The 19679-nt window shown below is 43.7% G+C and overlaps 1 protein-coding gene and 1 non-coding gene across 2 annotated transcripts in view; both read left to right on the top strand.

The window, feature by feature from the left end:
- The window catches only part of KIF24 (kinesin family member 24), a 74630-nt gene extending 55174 nt beyond the window's left edge, over positions 1–19456 (top strand). The window contains exons 9-13 of the mRNA XM_042914099.1: positions 6535–6606; positions 9282–9391; positions 13079–15307; positions 16455–16548; positions 17393–19456. Of these exons, the coding sequence (XP_042770033.1) occupies positions 6535–6606; positions 9282–9391; positions 13079–15307; positions 16455–16548; positions 17393–17533 (2646 nt within the window). The 3' untranslated portion in view covers positions 17534–19456. The remainder of the gene's footprint in view (positions 1–6534; positions 6607–9281; positions 9392–13078; positions 15308–16454; positions 16549–17392) is intronic.
- TRNAK-CUU lies at positions 8167–8239 on the top strand. Its single transcript has one exon. It is a non-coding gene; the product is annotated as a tRNA-Lys (tRNA).
- Positions 19457–19679: the final 223 nt, after the last annotated feature.

Genomic DNA, 19679 nt, shown 5'->3' with positions numbered 1-19679 from the left:
TAATATCAATGTATTTGTTCAAGAAAACAGGGTCACTTGTCCTATAAGATTTCCTGCATTCTGGATTAGGTTGACTGCATCCCCATGTTGATGTTTAACATGGCACTCTGTTCTCTCTATTTTTTGTAAAGTGGTTAAGGTCTGTATTTGTGCTGTACAGTACAGTAGCCACTACGCCACATGTGGCTATTGAGCACTTCAAACATAGCCAGTCTGAACTGAGATATGCTCTAAGTATAAGATACACCCTGGATCTTGAAGCAGGCATAATGTCTCATTAATATTTTTCATATTGATTACACAATGAAATAACATTTTGGATGTATTGGATTACATAACATGTAATTAAGATTAATTTGGAGTGCCTGAATGGCTCAATCGGCCAAGCATTGGACTCTTGGTTTTGGTTCAGGTCATGATCTTGCAGTTCGTGGGATTGAGCCCCGTGTCAAGCTCTGCGCTGGCAGCGTGGAGCCTGCTTGGGGTTCTCTCTGCCCCTCTCCTGCTCATGAGCGCATGCGTGCGCTCTCTCTCTCTCTCTCTCTCTCTCTCTCAAATAAATAAATAAACTTAAAAAAAGATTAATTTCATTTTTTTAAATGTGAAATTTTAAATTACACGTATGATTTGCACTTGTGGCTAACATTTCTATTGGGAAAGCACTGTTCTAGAAGCTTGATGAGATTGAGGTTCTGTTTTTTGACAAGAATTCATGGGTAGTTTTTAGATTTCCTATAGGAACATGTCAGGAGGTACAGAATGTCTGCTTTTCTCTCTTTGTGATTTTTTAAGAATTGAGAAAAATTCAAGTGTCAGCTTAATTCCTCCATTATAGTTTCCTATCAGACTTTTTCATTGAGTGGTTTTAGCAGCCTTTGATGAGCATCGCCTATATCTGCTGTTTTACTAGAGATTCCAAAATGATGATATTCTAATACTCCTTCTTTATTAGCTGGAAAGAACTTTCCCTCAACTGTCTGATTCTGAAATATAGTTCATACAGTAGAGACCAGATAAATTCTTGCTTCTTTGCCTTCACTCACCATTTTGCGGAATGACTGGTGTCCTAGTAACCTAAACATGACCAATGAGTTTGTTATTTACTTTTTTTTTGTATTATTATAAACTCATTATAATCATTATTCTTTTTTTGCTATTTAAATTGTACATATTTGGCCAGTGGGAGCTTTTTCAAGTATGTTCCTTTGTTTTTTTGACCAGCCCTCTTAGTCTCAAATAGCTTCCTGGCTTTCTGGTATGACAAGATAATCTAGGCTCATCTTGTACGTTTCCTTTTCCAGACCTTGAATCAGCCAGTTCTTCAACAAGCCTTGGTTTTAGAAGGAAATGGCATTTAGAGACCATTAAGGGGCCCTAGGGGTGCTTATACCATAAGTGGGTTAGTAGACAGAGCTAGGAAATAGATTTTTTTTTGAAAGGGTAAGGTAGATCAGGGATTCATACTAATAAATTAATTCAAAATTAAGATTACAAGGGTTTTGGTTAACTTTTTTGAATTTATATTTCCCTTCTCTCCTATGCTAGAATTCTTAGTTCCTAACATTAATTTATTAGCTCTACTTCAGTATGTATACATTTCAAAATAATCCTAACACTACTCATAATGTGATTACTGAATTCAAATTAATATTTCTTTGCAGTTTCTTTTTCACTCTTAAGTTGTATCTGGCTAGGGATGTGTAGTCCTAATACTGTGTTGCGAAGTCACTTGATAAACACACATACACACACACACACACACACACACACACATACATTCAGTACATTGAATATATATGTATTCAACGCTGTTCTCAGAAGCAAAAGGGTAGCATACTGTAAACACTTTGCTTTTTTCCCTGACCAGTATCCTGGAGCTCCCTACACGGTTCTATATAAAGATCTTCCTTATTCCTTTTTGCAGCTCTACAGTGCTGCCTGTGTTCCTCCATATTATTTAAGTCCTTTTGACCAGAACTGAAGTCTCTAGCTAGGTACTTTATTTCTAGGCCTCATGAAGGATAAATTGCAAGGCTAGAAAGGTGAGAGAGCATCTATTTTTACCTTTTTAATTTTTGAATAATTTTAAGTTTACAAAAAGATGCAAAAATAAATGCCCAGCATTCCTTCACCCAGCATTCCTTCACCCAGCATCCATAATATTAACATCCTACGTAACCATAATAAAATGCTCTAAATCAGGAAATTAACATTGGTTATAATACTGTTAACTAAAAAAAGAAAAATTTTAAAGGAGTGCCTAGATGGCTTAGTCAGTTGAATGTCCAACTGTTGATTTCAGTCATCCCAGGGTCATGGGATCGAGTCCTGTGTCAGACTCTGTGCTGAGCATGGTGCCTGTTTGAAATTCTCTCTCTCACTCTCTCTCCCCCACCCCCCCGCCTGCCTCTTTCTCTCTCTCAAATAAAAGTTTTAAATATTTAAAAAAGTAATAATAATACTATTAACTAATCTACAGACCTTGTTTTAATTTCACCAGTAGTCCCACTGATGTCCTTTTTTGGGTCCAGGACCTTATACTGCATTTAGTTGTTCTGTCTTCATAGTCTCCTCAGTTTTTGTTGTCTGTGACTTTAACACCTTTGAAGAGTGCTGGCCTTTTATTTTGCAGATTGTCTGTGGATTTGGGTTTATCTGATGTTTTCTCAGATTCGATCAAGGTAAAGAATTTTTAGCAAGAACACCACATAAGTTGTGTCCTTCTTGGTGGATCATATCAGGTGGTGCATGAAATCAGTATGTCTTACTACTGATGATGTTCACTTTGATCACTTAAGGTGGTTTGTGCTAGGTTTCTCCACCGTAATGTTACCATTTTTCCTTTTGTAATTAATAAATATCTTATGGGGAGATACTTTGAAACTATGCAGATATCCTATTTACATCACACTTTTGCTGCCTAATTTTGGCATCCATTGATGATTCTTAATCTGCAACAATTATTATTGTGGTGTTTACCTGGTGGGATTTACTGTTCCTATCACTCTTTTTACATTAATTAGTTGGAATTCTGCTGTAAGAGCTATCCTTCTTCTCCAATTTATTTATTAGATTATAACAGTAAATGGATATTTCTTTTATTTGCTAGATTATAATACATTTCTATCATTATTTTATTGCTCAGATTGTCCCAGATTTGGCCATTGTGAGCTCTTTCAAGTTGGCTCCTGTATCATTTTGATATATATGCCCTCATCATTTTTTGTTGTTGTTTATGTATTTTGAGAGAGGGAGAGAGAGCACAAGCAGGGGAGGGGGCAGAGAGAGAGAGGGACAGAGGATCTGAAGTAGGCTCTGGGCTGACAGCAGAGAACCTGACACGGGGCTCGAGCTCACAAACCGTGAGATCATGACCGGAGGCGAAGTCTCAGGCTCTGACTGAGCCACCCAGGCTCCTCATCCCCCATCATTTTTGAGCATATCCTTGCCTTTTGGCCTTATAAGATGTCACACACTCATCTTTATGCTTTCCCTGCCCTAGCCCTGTAATCAACCATTTCTCAAAGGAGCCCCAGAACCAATAGCATTTACAGGTTAAGTTTCTAAGACTCAGATGGATTAAGTGAACTGGCCAGGGGTCCATATTCTCTAGCTACAAATCTGTGATTCTCATATGTAAAATTATGGTCCAGGAATCAAGTATAAAATCTGGGAAGAAGTCCATGTGAAGTCATACAACCTCTTGAGACTGGACTATGTCTATCTCACAAGGGCAGGAGCATGCAAAGGAGCCTAGAAACAAGCCTTCAAAAACAGCATCATAATCTTGTGCTTTGTGGGGCACCAGGGGGGCTCAGTTAGTTGAGCATCTGACTCTTATTTTCAACTCAGGTCATGATCCTAGGGTCATGGGATCAAGCCCCACATCAGGCTTTGCACTGGGCATGGAGCCTACTTGAGGCTTTCTCTCTCTACCTCTGTCCCTCTCTCTTGCTTGTGCTCTCTTTCTCTACAAAAATAAAATTTAAAAAAATAAATAAAAATTTTAAAAATATTTATCAAAAAAATCTTGGGGTGCCTGGGAGACTCAAGTCGGGTAAGCATCCGTCTTGGGTTCAGGTCATGATCTCGCGGTCTGTGGGTTCAAGCCCCGTGTCGGGCTGTGTTGACAGCTTGGAGCCTGGAGCCTGCTTCAGATTCTGTGTCTCCCTCTCTCTGCCCTTCCCCTTTTTGCACTCTCTCTCTCTCAAAAATAAATAAACATTTTTAAAAAATTTTTAAAAATCGTGTGCTTTGTAAGGTGCACAAAGGTACACCTTATTTTCTTCTTGGGTATTCCCCTTAGTTCTCCCTTAATAAGTTTAATAAAGTATACTTCCCATTCTGATTCAACAGGGCTAAAGGGACTCAAGGACTCATAGGGATTGGTGGCCACACTTGGATTTGAGTATGTAAGGGGCAGGTGTAACTCAGGGGCAGGATTTGGCTACCTGTTTGTCCCTTTTGGAGAACTGTCCTAGTGCTCAAGTTTGGGGTATTTGTAATAAAAGAGGAAATTCCCTTATATAGGTTTCTCTATCTGAAAATAGAATTTTCCCATGAAACCATTTGTAAGCCAAAATGGCATAAGGCAAAGAAGTGATTACCATTAATTTATATGGGAAAAGTGTGTGCATTCCCAAAATGCCAAAAATAGCCTGTCTTCGGCTTTTCTGATACCTTAAGATACATCTTGCTAATGGGTGTACAAACTAAATCAAAATAAAGCACAGATCGAGGAGCCTAGCTGGCTTAGTCAGTGGAACATGTGACTCTTGATCTTGGGGTTGTGAATTCAAGGCCCACATTGGGCTTAGAGTTTACTTAAAAAAAAGAAAAAACTATTAAAAGATAAGGGGCACCTGGGTGCCTCAATTGGTTAAGCATCCAACTCTTGATTTCAGATCAGGTTATGATCTCACAGCTTTTGCATTCCAGCCCTGTGTTGGTCTCTACGCTGACTGCACAGAGCCTGCGTGCAGGATTCTCTCTCCCCCCATCTCTGCCCCTCCCCCGCCTGCTCGCTCTCTCTCAATACTAAGTTAGTTAATTAAATTAAATAAATAAAACACAGATGGAAATACAGTTCTGCTGAGATGTTGAATGTACTTCCCTGGGAAGCAGTTGGACGGTACCACTCTTGCCGCTCAGGGTACACGCACTGCACCTGTAAAGGCTTGTTGCAGAATAAACGCTGAATACTATTTTTACTTTTCACCTTACTCTTTAATGTTTATTTTTGAGAGAGCGAGAGAGAGAAAGCGTGTGTGAGCACGGGTGGGGGAGGAACAGAGAGACAGGGAGACAGAATCTGAAGCAGCTCCAGGCTCCAAACTGTCAGCACAAGAGCCCGACACAGGGCTTGAACTCAAACTGTGAGATCATGACCTGAACTGAAGTCAGACGCTCAACTGACTGAACCATCCAGGGGCCCTTACTTTTCACCTTTTAAAATAAAAGTGAAAATCCTCTTTAAATTTCTTTTAGTTAGCACAGACAGGTACTAATGTAGGCCTTTTATAAAAGTGAAATGGCATAACCTGAACTTTCAAAAAGTGGAGGATACTTGTTCCCTCTTATATACTGCAGCTTTTTGGATAGAGAGGAGTTAGCTGTGGACCTCAATATTTGCCACTAAGAACAGCCATAGCAAACTCTCAAGGCTAATTACCTGTTCTTGGTGAACTCCAGCATGGGTACTTCCAAGGATTCCTTCCATCCTCTTTCCTCCCTTCCTTTACATTTACTTTATTTTAACCTAGGTACATGACTCAGAAATAGGAGATCTCTTCTCCCTCCTCCTGTTCCCCTCACCCCTGCTGTTCTGTTCTTTCTGATGAGTATGTTACCCCTGGAGGTCTACATATGTGGATCTCTGAGCGCTAATGATGTTCAAATGTGCACTTTTTTGAGGGGCTTATGTCTAGGAGCAAGTGATACGTCCTTGCCTTTGGGACACAGTCCCTGCCTTTTTAAAATAAGAAGGTAAAAAATAAAATGAGAAGGTAGACTTAGGTGATTTCCCAGTTCCTTTCCAGCTCTGACTCTAGAATTTCTTCTGTCCCACTCAGAAAACTTTTATCTGAGTCTACACTTGAATCTACACCTATAGGTATGCATGTGGGAGCAGGGAGGTTGAGGGAGTCAAGTAGATATTCTCTCTACTTCAGCACATCCATAGCTGATAATAGTATAAGAGGAGATGAGAAAAAGGGAGGTGGCAAGCCAGAACTGCCACCAGATAAGCTTGGACTCTGGGCCTTGTGGGAAGTTACCTGGTTTGTCTGTTCCCTGCTATCAGGGCTAATTCTAGGATCACAGCCTTTATATTGGGTGGCCCTTAACTAGACACAGATAGCACAGGATGTTGTTTCCCAGTCTAGCTTGATTCTTCTTGTTGGACAAGAAACTACCAGGGCATTTGACTTCCTTTTGGAGGATTGCCTGAGTGTGGCTTATTTAAGAAAAGTCTGATCTGTTAACTCTCTCTTTGCATGTGATATATGATGTGTTTGTTGTTATTCTACTCTGCAGCTGAAGGAATGTATCCGAGCATTGGATCAGGAACACAGCCACACTCCCTTCAGGCAAAGCAAATTAACTCAGGTAAAGTTAAATGTGAGCTTTGAGTTTGTTCTCACTTGTTCTTTCATTCATTTGTTCATTCAGCAAAGCATCCACTGCCAGCAATGCATGATGCCAAGCTTGGGGGTCCAGGGAAGGAAAGAGTCACATTCTTTCCAGGAGCTCATTCTAGGTAGAGAGGGGCATCCTCGGGCAGAGATGCCTGTGGTGGGAGGCAGCTGGGCATTTTCGGGGCAGTGGTGCTCTTCTGGTCATCACTCAACAGCTTTTTGCCAATTTCTAATATAAAGAAATATTTTTTATTTAGTGGAGTCTCTGAGCCTTTGAAGGGAGGTTGGTGTAGTTGTACTAAGTACTTTCTTAGCTGTAAGACTTAGACTAGTGTTTCAAGATAAAAAATAACAGCTGGAGTTAAAAAGAATGAGATAGATGTATTTTTGAAGAGTTTATTTTGGGGCGCCTGGGTGGCTCAGTCACTTGAATGTCTGACTCTTGATTTCGGTTCAGGTCATGATCCCAGGGTTGTGGGATCAAGCCCCGCATCGGGCATTGTACTGAGTGTGGAGCCTGCTTAAGATTGTATCTCTCCTTCTCCTCCTCTCCCCTGTTCACATGTGTGCATGTGCTGTCTCTCTTAAAAAAAAAAAAAAAAGTAAAAAAAAAATTATTTTTAAGTAATGTCTATATCCAACAGGGCTTGAACTTAAAACCCTGAAATCAAGAGTCACATGCTCTACCAACTGAGCTAGCCAGGTGCCCCGGATGAGCTAGATTTTTGACAGGTTCTGATAGGAAAGATGACCAAGATCTATAGTATAAAAATATGTTATGAGACAAAAACTACACAAAAAAATTCTGCATGTATTAACTGATTATTCTGAGTGTTAAAACTATAGGTAATTTTTTCCTCCATTTTTCTGTCATGAAACTGTGCTTTATTAACAGAAAATGCTAGTAAGTCAGCATTGTAATAGCTATAGAAAAGTGGCCCGTGGAGGGGTCTACCTACATATAAACTGCTGTGAAGGCAGTTATGGGTGCTTCTGATTCCCTTCTGCACCAAGTCCTGTGCCCAGTGGAGAACTGACTAGGGTAGAAGGCAGTTTATGAGATCTTTGTATTTTGGGAGAGGTTTTCAGTCTGTGCAGCTATCCTAATGGCTCCACAGGGCCTGTGGCAGAACCTATAACATAACTCCTTAGTAGTCGGAACTGGTTAGATGATGTCTTCTCAAACATTTCAGCCAGAAACTTAGAAAACCTTTCTTATGGGTGATTCTGACATTAGTTCTGTTATTTTTTTTTTTTTAATGTTTACTTTTGAGAGAGAAAGAGACCATGTGAGCAGGGGAGGGGCAGAGAGAGAGGAGGACACAGAATCTGAAGCAGGATCCAGGCTCTGAGCTGTCAGCACAGAACCCAACATGGGGTTCGAACTCACGTCCTGTGAGATCATAACCTGAGCTGAAACCAGATGCTTAACTCACTGAGCCACCCAGGTGCCCCTTGGCTCGGTTATTTTTTAAAACAAGTTCACCATCCCCAGAAAATGTGTTCCTACTTAATTAAATAATTCAGGGGTACCTGGCTGGCTCAGCTGGTAGAGCATGTGACTCTTGATCTCAGGGTTGTGGGTTCAAGCCCCATGTTGGGTATAGAGGTTATTTACAAACAAAATCTTTAAATAATAATAGTGATTCAGACCATATATACAAGTACAAAGAAGATGGTAGGAGGTACCAGAAAATCCCACCTCCCAGTGATAATCACTGCTATGTTTTGGTGGACATCCTTCCAGACATTTCTCTGTCCATATATCTACATGTAGATCTACTTACATAGTTATGGAGTAATATGCCTTTTCACTCAGATTAAGTTTTAGATCTTCCTGTGTACCTAAGTACAGCTATACATAATTTTTTAATCATTTATTTTTGAGAGAGAGAGTGCAAGCACGAGCAGGGAAGGGGCAGAGAGGCAGGGGGGTGGGAAGAGAGAATTCCAAGCAGGCTCAGTACTGACAGCACAGAGTCCGGCATGAGGCTTGATCTCATGAACTGTGAGATCATGACCTGAGCCAAAATCAAGAGTTAGAAGCTTAAGCAACTGAGCCACCCAAGTGCCCCACATAATTATTTTTAATGGTTGCATTATATTCAGCTAACGATTTGTTCACTACTTATAAATGCCTAGATTTCCCAATTTTTATTATTATGTTGTAATGCATATCATATATATATATATATTTTTTTTTTTTTTTTTTTTTTTTTTTTTTTTTTTTTAATTGAGCAGTTCTCTTTAGGATAACATTCTGGAAGTGTGCACTTTTTTTATGTTTTCATGCATATTGCCAAACTGCCTTCCCAAAAGGAAGTACCACTTCGTGGTACATGCTACATGAGTAGTGTAGCAATGTAGAAAAGTACCCATTTCCCTGGACCCTCACTAGGGCAGGCATCATGAGTCTTAATCTTATGGGTGAAAAATATTAGTATTTTTAATGGCTTGTTTGTATTTCTTTGGTGGTGAAGTGAGTACCTTTTTTTTTTTTTTTTTAACATGGTCATTTGTATTTCTTCTTTGTAAACTGCCTTTTTGTAGGGGATGGGAAGCTATGGCCCAGTGTCCTGCCCACAATAAGTAGTCAATATGCCCCTTGTTAGTTGACTTCGTTGACCTGACTTCTGTTTTGGACAGGTCCTGAAGGATTCTTTCATCGGTGATGCCAAAACATGCATGATTGCCAACATCTCGCCAAGCCACGTGGCCACTGAACACACTCTGAATACCTTGCGTTATGCTGACCGGTGAGTTGCTCTCAGGTAGCAGGTCGTGTGTACAGGTCTCATACACACATAGGGGTCTGATCTTGAGCTCCAGAAGCCTGTTCTTGAGGCAGTGATCCTAGTACCAAAGGGGAATGTGCAGTTGGTCATTTGAAGAATGGGACCTGGTAGGCCTTGCCATTTTACAAGTGTAAATGTGACAAGAGGAAGAGGACACGTTCCCCGGTTCAGGAGACAACTCCATTGGTGATTTTTAAATGGCTATTGGGAAATGAAATTTCTTTGGAGTTGAAGGCTCAAGGTTTTCTTCCTGCTAGCCTCAGCCCTAATCGTAAGGGATAGAATACATGTTACTTGTCAAAGCAGAGACACTTAGAACTTTGTAGGTCCAGAAGAGAGCAACCCAGATATAACATGTTACAGAAGGATAAATTGAGCCCAGAGAAGGGCAGGAATTTTAAAAGGGCTCATTGGGAATTGGTGGTAAAGCCAGCACCTTTGACTATATATTTGGGGTGACTTTGGTATCTGCCAGGGTCCCTCCAACCCCACCCCATGTCTTACTCTGTGGTCACATATGTTTCCTACCATGGATGAAGACGCTACCATTTCCATTCTTTCCTCTGGCTGCTTTGCTGCTTGGTCCTGTCTTACATCTTTTTCTGTGGTCTCCCAGAAGCTGTCTCCTCTCCAAGGTTAACAAACTATTTGAGGGAAAGCTTTTCTTTTTTCTTTACTTTTTTTTTTTTTTTCTACTGTTGAGGAATCTTTAGTATCCATGGCATTTTATGAAATTCATTGGGAAGGAAAAGTGAGGTATTATTTAAGTTCAATGAAAACAGGAAACCTTATCTTTTTCTCTACCATATCTATTGCTCAGACAGTGCTTTACCTGGTAGACGCACAATAAATATTTGTGAATGAAAGGAGGAACTCTTCCTGGGTGTCAGGGTGAGGCACTCTGTGTACCGTCTCATTTAGATAGGAGAGATACTTTACACAGTGGTTACAAGAGCTCTGGAGTCCAGACTATCTGGGCCAATATCCTACTTCTGCCTCAAAATAGCTGAGTGGTCTTGGGCATAAGTTTTGGGTCCAGTTTCCTTATCTGACAGGGGATATTAGCATCTACATCATACAACAGTTACATGGAATCAGTGAGGATAATATGTGTGAAGGGCTTACCAACATGCTGGGCACACAGTGACTACTCAATATGTTAATTTAATTTATGTGTTAATTTAACCAATGGTAATACTAATAGGTCCCCAAAATAGGTTTCTTTTATTGCATGATTTCCTAATGCCTGCTCACTAGCACTGCTAGAGGAAAGGCTACTTCATGAACTGAGATCAGATAGAAGATACGAGATGATCCAAACTTGTTTCCAAAAACCCAGTATGGCTGGAAATTCTTTACCCCCATGTATCCATTACCCAGCTTCAACAGTTATTAACAGTAAGCTGAACTTGCTTCATAACCCCACTCACTCTCCAAATCACAGACATTGTTATCAATTGCTTAGACTAATAACTTCATCATTAGAAGCAGAGAACAAGACCATCTCCTCATTTAGTGACTCAGTAAAGGAAGATGAAAATAACCCTTTCTCATAGGGGATGTATTAAGTATAATTGCAAAATTATTTGAAATAATTTTGGCTTTAAAGAGAATGGAAAAAGTATAATAGAATTCTCTTCATTTGAAGCAGTCTAATACATTACTGAAAATAAATGAAGGGCACTTGGATGGCTCAGTTGGTTAAGCATCCAACTCAGATTTGAGCTCAGGTCATGATCTCACAGTTCATAAAACAGAGCCCTGAGTCAGGCTACGTGCTGAGAGCAAGGAGGGGGCTTGGGATTCTCTCTCTACCTCTGCCCCTCACTCACTCAATGTGCTCGCTCGCTCTCTCAAAATAAAAAAATAAATGAAAGCCATTTATTTTAGGTGCTTAAATGAGGCCTAGAAGAATGTTGCTAAGTAGTCCAGAAATAAAGTTCCCTAGTTCTAATAGATGTATCAGAAGAGCTCACTGATAGTTGTGATTTTGGTGACATGAAAAGTACACTGGAAGCAGTTAGCATCAATGACCAAATTACCTGTAGGATTCCTTCTGGCACTCAGCTGTCTATAGTTTTTTACTGTGACTCCTAGTGAGAAATTTTGGTGTTTCTCTCTTAATTAAACTAAAATATTTAAGATTTTTATAATAGGAAGTAATATGGAACCATCTAGACTTACCGTGGCACCTCTCAGCCCGTTGCTTGTATGTCCTACTGCAACACCTAAACAAAGGCCCGTGGATACAATTCGTGTGTCTTTAGCCACATACTACATCTCTTTGCTTAGCTATGTTGCCTGTCTTCCTTGGCTCTCAGACTTAAAGGTAAGATTTAAATGAAGTCTCAGTGTCAGACTTACGATCTTGGTTTTCAGAAATGACCGGGTGTCATTTGGCTACCAGTAATGATTGGATTAAAACCAAAACAATGGAGGGGCACCTGGGTGGCTTAGTCAGTTAAATCATCTGACTTTTGGTTTCAGCGTGGGTCATGATCTCACAGTTCATGGGTTCAAGCCCTGCATCAGGCTCTGTGCTGGCAGTGCGGAGTCCTCTGTCTCTGCCCCTCCCCCACTCATGTTCTCGGCCTCTCTCAAAATAAATGGATAAACTTAAAATAATGGAAGAGACATTTTATGGGAGCCCCCAAGTAGAAGTAGTACTCCCTTCTAGAGGATTTTTAAATATATCTTTTTAATTAAGTAGGCTCCATGCCCAATGTGGGGCTTGAACTCATGACCCTGATATCAAGAGTCGCATGCTCCACCGAATGAGCCAGCTGGACACCCCACCTCCTAAGGGATTTTAATGAAGAATCTACAAACTACTGGACAGTCACATTTTTACTTGATGTCACCTTGTAATTATAAATTCCTACAGTGTTTTTAAATATCACAGAGTAAGAGACTGAACTTGACAACTAAATCCTAGCAGAGACCTAATTCTGGCTTTTCCATCTTCTCTAAAATTCCCATGTGGAATAGAGCACGGTTCTCTATTTCTCTACCTAGGAGGCAACTTTGCCTCCCACAGGACATTTAGCAATGTCTACAGACATTTTTGATTGTCATGACTTAGAAGTGCTTCTGACATTTAGTAGGTGGAAGCCAAGGATGCTGCTAAACATCCCATAGGGCACAACACAGGACAGTTCCCCACAACAAAGAATTATCTGGTTTTCCAAATACCACTATGCTAAGGTTGAGAAACCCTAGGAATAGACAGGTCACTTTTCCTTTAGTGGAATTAGCACAGCCTGCTTATTTCCAGAAGGTTTTGCTTCCTGAGTTCTAGCAAGTTTGAGGGAATTCATTTTCTTAGAGAAGCCTGAAAGGAGATGGGCTGCAGGAAAAGTGGGCAGGTGAGTGGTAGACACCAGGCTCCTGAGTTGGTCCACCTTCAAGAAGTACAGCATGGGCCCTACATGGATGTAGTGCAGTTCCAAGACCAGCTCCTCTGGCCTATCCCATGGGACTGAGGTGATTTCCAAAACTTCTGATCATAGAATGCTAGGTATATGCTTATATCCTCAGAGAATACACTCGTCTTTTTTGTAATACTTTTTGTTTGGTTTTTAAAAAATATAGAAAAGGAATTAAGGAGCATACAGGAATACACATTTAACATAAAATGGTAATTTACAGGGTCAAAGAACTAAAGAAAGGCATTAAATGTTGTGCTTCAGCTACCAGTCGAAATCGGACCTCTGGAAACTCTTCTCCAAAACGAATCCAGAGCTCCCCTGTGGCCCTGCCAGGGGATAAGTGTTCTCCCAAAAAAGTCAAGCTGGGACTTCAGCAGTCATTCACAGCAGCTCCTGGCTCCATGAGAGGGAAGGCTCATCCTCTGGCAAACCGCCCACCCAATATCCCTTTTGCTCCTGTACCTAAAGTTCCCAGTAAAAGGGGTGGATCCAGAGGGAGTCTTCACCAAGAGTGGGTCATTCAGACTAGCCCTGTGAAGGGAGCCACACGGTCTGGACATTCAGTCAAAAAAAGAGAAGAGTCTGCCTCATTGTGCTCTGAGAAAATTCAAATGAGCCACAAAGCTGCCCGCAGGTGGGGAAGCAGGACCCCCGGCCCAGGAGAAGACCCGGTGCATGGCAAACTGCCCTCCAAGTGCAAGAAAGTGCAGACTGTGCAGCCAGTGCAGAAGCAGCTTGTGTCACGAGTTGAGCTCTCCGCTGGCAACCTCCACCACTTAGCAGAATACAGTCAGGGCAGCAAGGGGAGCACACCTGCCAGGTCTGCCTCTGAAGCTCGGACAGACATCCCTCCACACCAGAAGGAGAGGGAGGAACATTTGCGCTTTTATCACCAGCAGTTCCAGCAGCCACCTCTCCTCCAGCAGAAGTTAAAGTACCAACCACTGGAAAGGTTTTTATGCCAGTACAGGCCCCTAGAGGGGCAGCTCCAGAAGGAGACCCCTCCGCCCTTCTGCTCTTACTCTGAGAGCCAGGATGGAGCCCAAACTGAGGACCTTGATGACAGCGATTTCAGTGAAGATTCTTTTTCACATGTCTCCAGTCAGAGAACCACAAAGCAGAGAAACACCCTAGAGAATAGCGAAGGTTCATTCTTCCTTCATCAGAGGGAACAAGGACCTGAGGAGCAGGTGGCTGAAAGGCAGCGAAGTCTGCTTTTTAACCCCAGGACAGATGGTGATGAGAAGTGTCTAACTGGAAGCTGGATGTACTCCAGGGACCCCACAAGCCACAGAAGAGCAGCACTTAATCGTGGCCACAGCCCAAGTAAGTTACCTTTGGACTGGAGCAGAGAGGAGGACTCTGCCTCCTCAGCACCTTCTCCCAGAGACAACCTGGCAGAGAAGCCTTACTGCTCACAGGTAGAGTTTGTATATGGCCAGAAAAGAGGTGGCAGCCCAGCCTTTGATCTCAGACAGAATGCCTTCAGAAGTGAGGTTCCTGGGCAGGCCGAGGGTACTTCACCATCCCTGGAGGCAGATGGTTTCATTTTCTCACTATCCCACATTGCAGTTGCAAGATCTCCAGACCAAAGAGACACAGTCAGTACACCTCTGAAAGAAGTCAGACAAGACAGCCCAACAGCAAAGAACAGTTACACATACCAAGACGACGACTCTAAAGGGGAATCAGGCACATGCTCTGAATATGCTTCTGGAGTGATGGCTCCCCTCACTGTGTCCCTCCTGGAAAACACAGACAATGAGGGCTCTCTTTCCTTGGAGCAGCTGGCCCAGGATGGGCCTGTGCATAGTCTAGCGGCAGTGGACACAGGGGGACCAGCTGTGGACCACACAGTGTCATCTGATGATCAAAAGGCACTTCTGCCAATCTCTTCGGCAACTGGGCACCTGTGGCTCTCATCATCTCCCCCTGACAATAAGCCTAGTGGTGGTCTTCCAGCTCTGTCCCCATCACCCATCCGTCAGCAGCCCCCAGACAAGCTACCCACAAGTGAGGCCGACCTAGGAGGGGTCTGCGAGAGCACAGAGACTGCTCTCTTCTCCCAGGAACGTGTGGGTAGCCAGCAGTATGATGCTGATGCTAAGGACACAGAGCTGAACAGCTCCCAAGGTTTCCCAGGAAAGCCCTTCCCCACCATACATACTGGAGGACCCCACCCTGGGCCTATATTCACCCCACAAACAGAAAGTAGTGATATGGCTGACCAGCCCTGGGCCCAGGAAAGAAAACATCCAACAGGTCTTGGTTGGCAGGAGCTGACTTTGTCCACAGACCCCATCAAGTTGTCCTGCTCCAACACAGACGTCGTATGGCTCAAATACAGGCTGATCCCAAGATGCTTAGCAAGGCCAGGCTCTCCCCTGATCGCCAGCTGCTCTCCAGAGACGGCAGGAAAAGTCCATCAGCTCACCCTGGGGCATGCACAGTAAGTTGGACACTCCCCAAGACTCGAGCCCCTCCGGCACCCCTACTTCCACCCCAGGTTAACGTTTTGTCTGTCCTGGGAATGGCTATTGTTGGCTCAGTGTCAGAGCTATTCTACGACTAGAGAGGCTTTGTCCGGCTTTTCAAGGGAGCTTGCCTAGATGCACCTGACATGGAGAGCAAGAATAAAATGTATGGGAGCAGGCCCACCAGGGTGGATGAACCCTGAGTCTGGGAAAGCTGGGACTTGAGTGGGAGAAAGGAGGATCTGTCACCTGTGGTAAGTTCAGAATCCTCTTCATTCTGTCGGGTCTGTATTCCTGAAGTGCCGCCCAGAGATGCAAAAGCTGTAGCCTTGTGCCCGCAGAACTAAGACAGGCTGGCCACCTTCCAAAATGGTGAAGTTGATCAAAAACAGAGGGACTAGTGGCTTGTACTGCTTTCCCCAAAGGATGCTGTAGATGGTGCAGCAAAAAGAGATGGGACAGAGGCATAGAGAAAAAAAGGCAGAGGGATCAAGCAGGGCCCCTCTCAGCATTAGAGGCTGGGAGATGGAGGGCAGGGTGGGTGTGTGGGAACAGAGGCTACAGCTCTTTGCTAGGGCTCCTGATATCTAGGCTGGCTGTGTGCCTGCTGCTCGCTTTGGCTCCAGGCCAAGGCCATGGACAAAGAAAAGGACGTGCAGGGATGCATAGGTGAGAGGAACCTGGCAGATCCTCCAGTTTCTAGCTCAAACCCCCTGCTTTGGTCCCTGGACGCCCAGGGAGGAGAGATGATGGCAGGCAAAACAGCAGGCTCTACCTCGTGCCAAGTGTGTCACCTCCAGTGGTCACAGCCTTGAACCTTTTGGCAGGGAAGCTATGGGCAGCTCCTGTAAAGAGCACTCATCCCTGTCCTTCAGTGTAGCTGGGGAGGCAGGGACAGCTTGAGAAGTGCCTCTTTCCTGGTATCTTCTTGGTATACTCTAGTGCCTAAATAAGCCCTAAGAACAGGTGACAGGGGAGGAGGTGATGGTGAGCTGGCCTTGGTCAAAGCTTTGACCACTTTGGGCAGAAATAAGGCCTGGAAATAAGGCTCTCAGCTCCCAAAAGTTGCCCAAGAGAGATGGAAGGCCCAGAGGATCACACTGTCCCCTCTGGTGTTTCCAGGCAGGTGGTCATCCGAGCACACCAGGAACAGCTGGATGAAATGGCAAAACTGGGCTTCAAGGAGGAGACCCTAATGAGCCAGTTGGCTCTTAATGTAAGTGGCCTTGGCTAGACCCTCAGGGACTCTTGGGAATTAGCCTGTGGGTAATTTGATGGTCATCCTTGTTTGCTGCAGTTATGTGTGGGGTAAGGTCTGCTATCCTACTCTAGGAGGCCTTGTGCCATTCCTCTGATATAGCTCAAGGGGGGCGCAAGGACAGGTGAGAGATGGTACTACACTCCCTGTTTCCAGGCTAAAATGTTTCCAGCCTCTATCCTGTGCCATTCTGCCTTCTTGACTTGCTAGGGCCCCTCCCTGTGACAGTAAGTGACCTACCACATGCAAACCAGGGGTACTTTCACAAAAACCCCCCTCTGTCCTGTAGAATACCTCTCATAGAAGTTTCTCAAATGCAGGGGTGCCTACCTGGCTCAGTCAGTGGAGCATGCAACTCTTGAGGTTGTGGGTTTGAGCCCCACATTGGGTAGAGATTACTTTAAAATAAAAACCTTTTTTTAAAATTCATTTTGAGAGAGTGCGCGCAAGCTTGAGCAGGGGAGGGGGTGGGGGGAGAAAAGAATCCCAAGCAGGCTCTGTGTTGTCAGCGCAAAGCCTGATGTGGAGCTCGAACCCACAAACTGTTGAGATCATGACCTGAGCTGAAGTCAGATGCATAATGGACCAGGTCACCCAGGTGCCCCTTAAAAATAAAATCTTAAAAAAAAGTTTCTCAAATGCAGAGAAATGAGCCTCACCCTGTGCCATAGTGACTCTCCTGCAGATTTTCCAGCTGAAGGATGGACCTGGGCTCTGAAAACTTGCAAGAGAAGGGACTAGAAAAGCAGATCCTGAGAGAAGGCTAGCAAAAGCTCCATTTGTCCTTTGTTTCCTTTCTCAGGATTTTGAAGATTTTGTGACCCAGCTGGATGAAATCATGGCTCTGAAATCCAAGTGCATCCAGAGTCTGAGGAGCCAGCTTCAGCTATATCTGGCCTGCCACAGGCCAGCCACCGCCCCTGAGAGAACAATGGTGTCTTAGAGTAAGACCCAGTATGAGGTGATGGCAGCTCGGGAGCCTGTGCTGAAGGGGCCTCTGCCAGGTCCTCCCTGCAGATACCAGACCCACTCCCTGATCCTTCTCAGGCTACCCTTTCCCTAGCCACACATGGCCTTGACTGGGCCCCAGCTCCTCTCTCAGGACCAAGACTCTGTCCCTCAATTTCAAGCACAAGGCCATCTGTAAGGAAGGACAGAGCAGCCTAAAAAAAACAATATGCCCCTCCCTTTTCTTTGGGGCTAGAAGAGAATTTGTCTTACTGACCTCTTGTCTGGAAACACACTTGGGTCTAATAACCTTGTAGATGTTTCTGAATTTAAGGCTCAGAGGATGAGGTCAGTGGTAATGTAAATGCCAAAGGCCACAAGCTGGAGAAGAAAACATGCTGAACTCAGGGGCTTTGTTAGATGAATTCTGTTCTTCAAGACTTAGCCAAAAACTAAAACACTGGTGGCTTGTAGTGGGGGCTCGGTGAGCTCTGCCCCATCAGCCCTTGGAGACTGGTTTGGGCTTTAGGTTGCATACGTGGGACAGGCTTTATACCCCCAGTTCCCCTCCCTTCCTGCAATCCAGACACAGAAGGGAGTGTTCATATTACTGCATTATTCTTTTCCCATCTCTGCCTTATGCTGGATGACTGGCCTATTATAAGCCCTAACAGCACCCATGCTCCTGTGGCAGGCAGTTCCTGGCTCCTGAGTCCTCACCTGTCACACCCTCTCGTGGCAAAGTTGAAGGGGAGGATCTCAGGCAAGTCCATCTCCTAGTGTTAACTTTAACATGACCCTGACTGTCTACTACCTCAAGAGCCTGTGTTTAGTAGTATCTTGGCACAGAGTGCTCCAGTCAGTAGTCTTGAGAATCTGAAGCAGAATTTTTACACACCCCTTCATATGAGTCCTCCTTGCTATGTATCTTTTCATCAGGAAGAGGCTCAAGACAAAGACAAATACAAATACAAACTGGTCCATCACTTACTAGGGCCTCCTGGGTCAAACTTGAGATTCATGTGTCACAGCCTTGGCCCAGATGCCCACTATAATGTGTGAATCTTCAATTTCTTACAGGGAAAGGATACCTTTGTAAGGTTTTAAAAGGAAGGCTTAATTAAGAGGATAGAAGCATTAACTGGCTTTCAACAACACTGCAGCCCTGCCACCCTTTGCCTGATCTGAGCACTAGAGGGCGGCCTCTTTCCTGGCCAAAAGACTGCAGTCTCTCCTCACATGATCACTCAAAATACTAGACCCATTCCCAGCCATGAGCATAAGGTAGGGACTGCAGGATGGCATTAAGTATAAAGACCAGAAACTTCAGGGAGGAATCTAGTTCTCTCAGCTACAACAGCACCACTGAGAGCTGGTGAAACAGTCTGAATCCAGTTCTGCCTGTGGCACACAGCACATAAACGCCTGATGCTTCTCACAGGAAAAGGTACTTCCTCGTTTCTGAGTGACTACACCACAGGCCCAGCCTGTCTCACCTCCACAGTCTTGCAGGAAGACATATGTCCTTGTTCCAGAGACTGAGCTACATCAGGTTTGTAACAGATCCTCATCTGGGTCTGCCTCTGCAAACCAAAACCCAGGGCAGACTGCAGGGCCAGCTTCTGGGTACCAAAGGCCTACAGTGGGAAGAAAGTACTAAAAAGACAGAAAATTGTTAGCTCCTATTTCATGAGCAGCAAATCTAAGCAGGAATCTCTTCACCACCCACCCCAACCCCTCAGTAAAACAGCACTTGGCAATAAATTATCACAGCAGAACATACCTTTTAGAGTTTTATTAGTAGTTCTCTGAAGAATCAAAATAGTTAGCAAATTACTTTAGATTCAAGACTGTATATCCTTTGTATTTAGATCTTTAATGATGAACAACATAATACAAAACAAACGAAAGAGACTGATTTCTATGACTAGGTGTTACTCATTGTGTCATCCTAGAGCAGGGGGCTGGAGGGAGAGGCTGTTCTCCAAGGAGAACTGAGGTGGAGTTAGTGCTGGGCTACTAAATTGCAGCCTATTTCTCCCCACTCGATGTGCTGGGAAGGGGCTGATGATTTCTTAAACCAACAACTGCTTCCAAGAGAAGGGAGCTCTAAAATCCTGGGTAGCAGAGGATTGTGGTCC

This window comes from Panthera leo, chromosome D4, assembly GCF_018350215.1.
Source record: "Panthera leo isolate Ple1 chromosome D4, P.leo_Ple1_pat1.1, whole genome shotgun sequence".
Lineage (NCBI taxonomy): Eukaryota > Metazoa > Chordata > Mammalia > Carnivora > Felidae > Panthera > Panthera leo.
The sequence above is the reverse complement of the archived record's forward strand: the minus strand, read 5'-3'. Positions and strand labels throughout refer to the sequence as shown.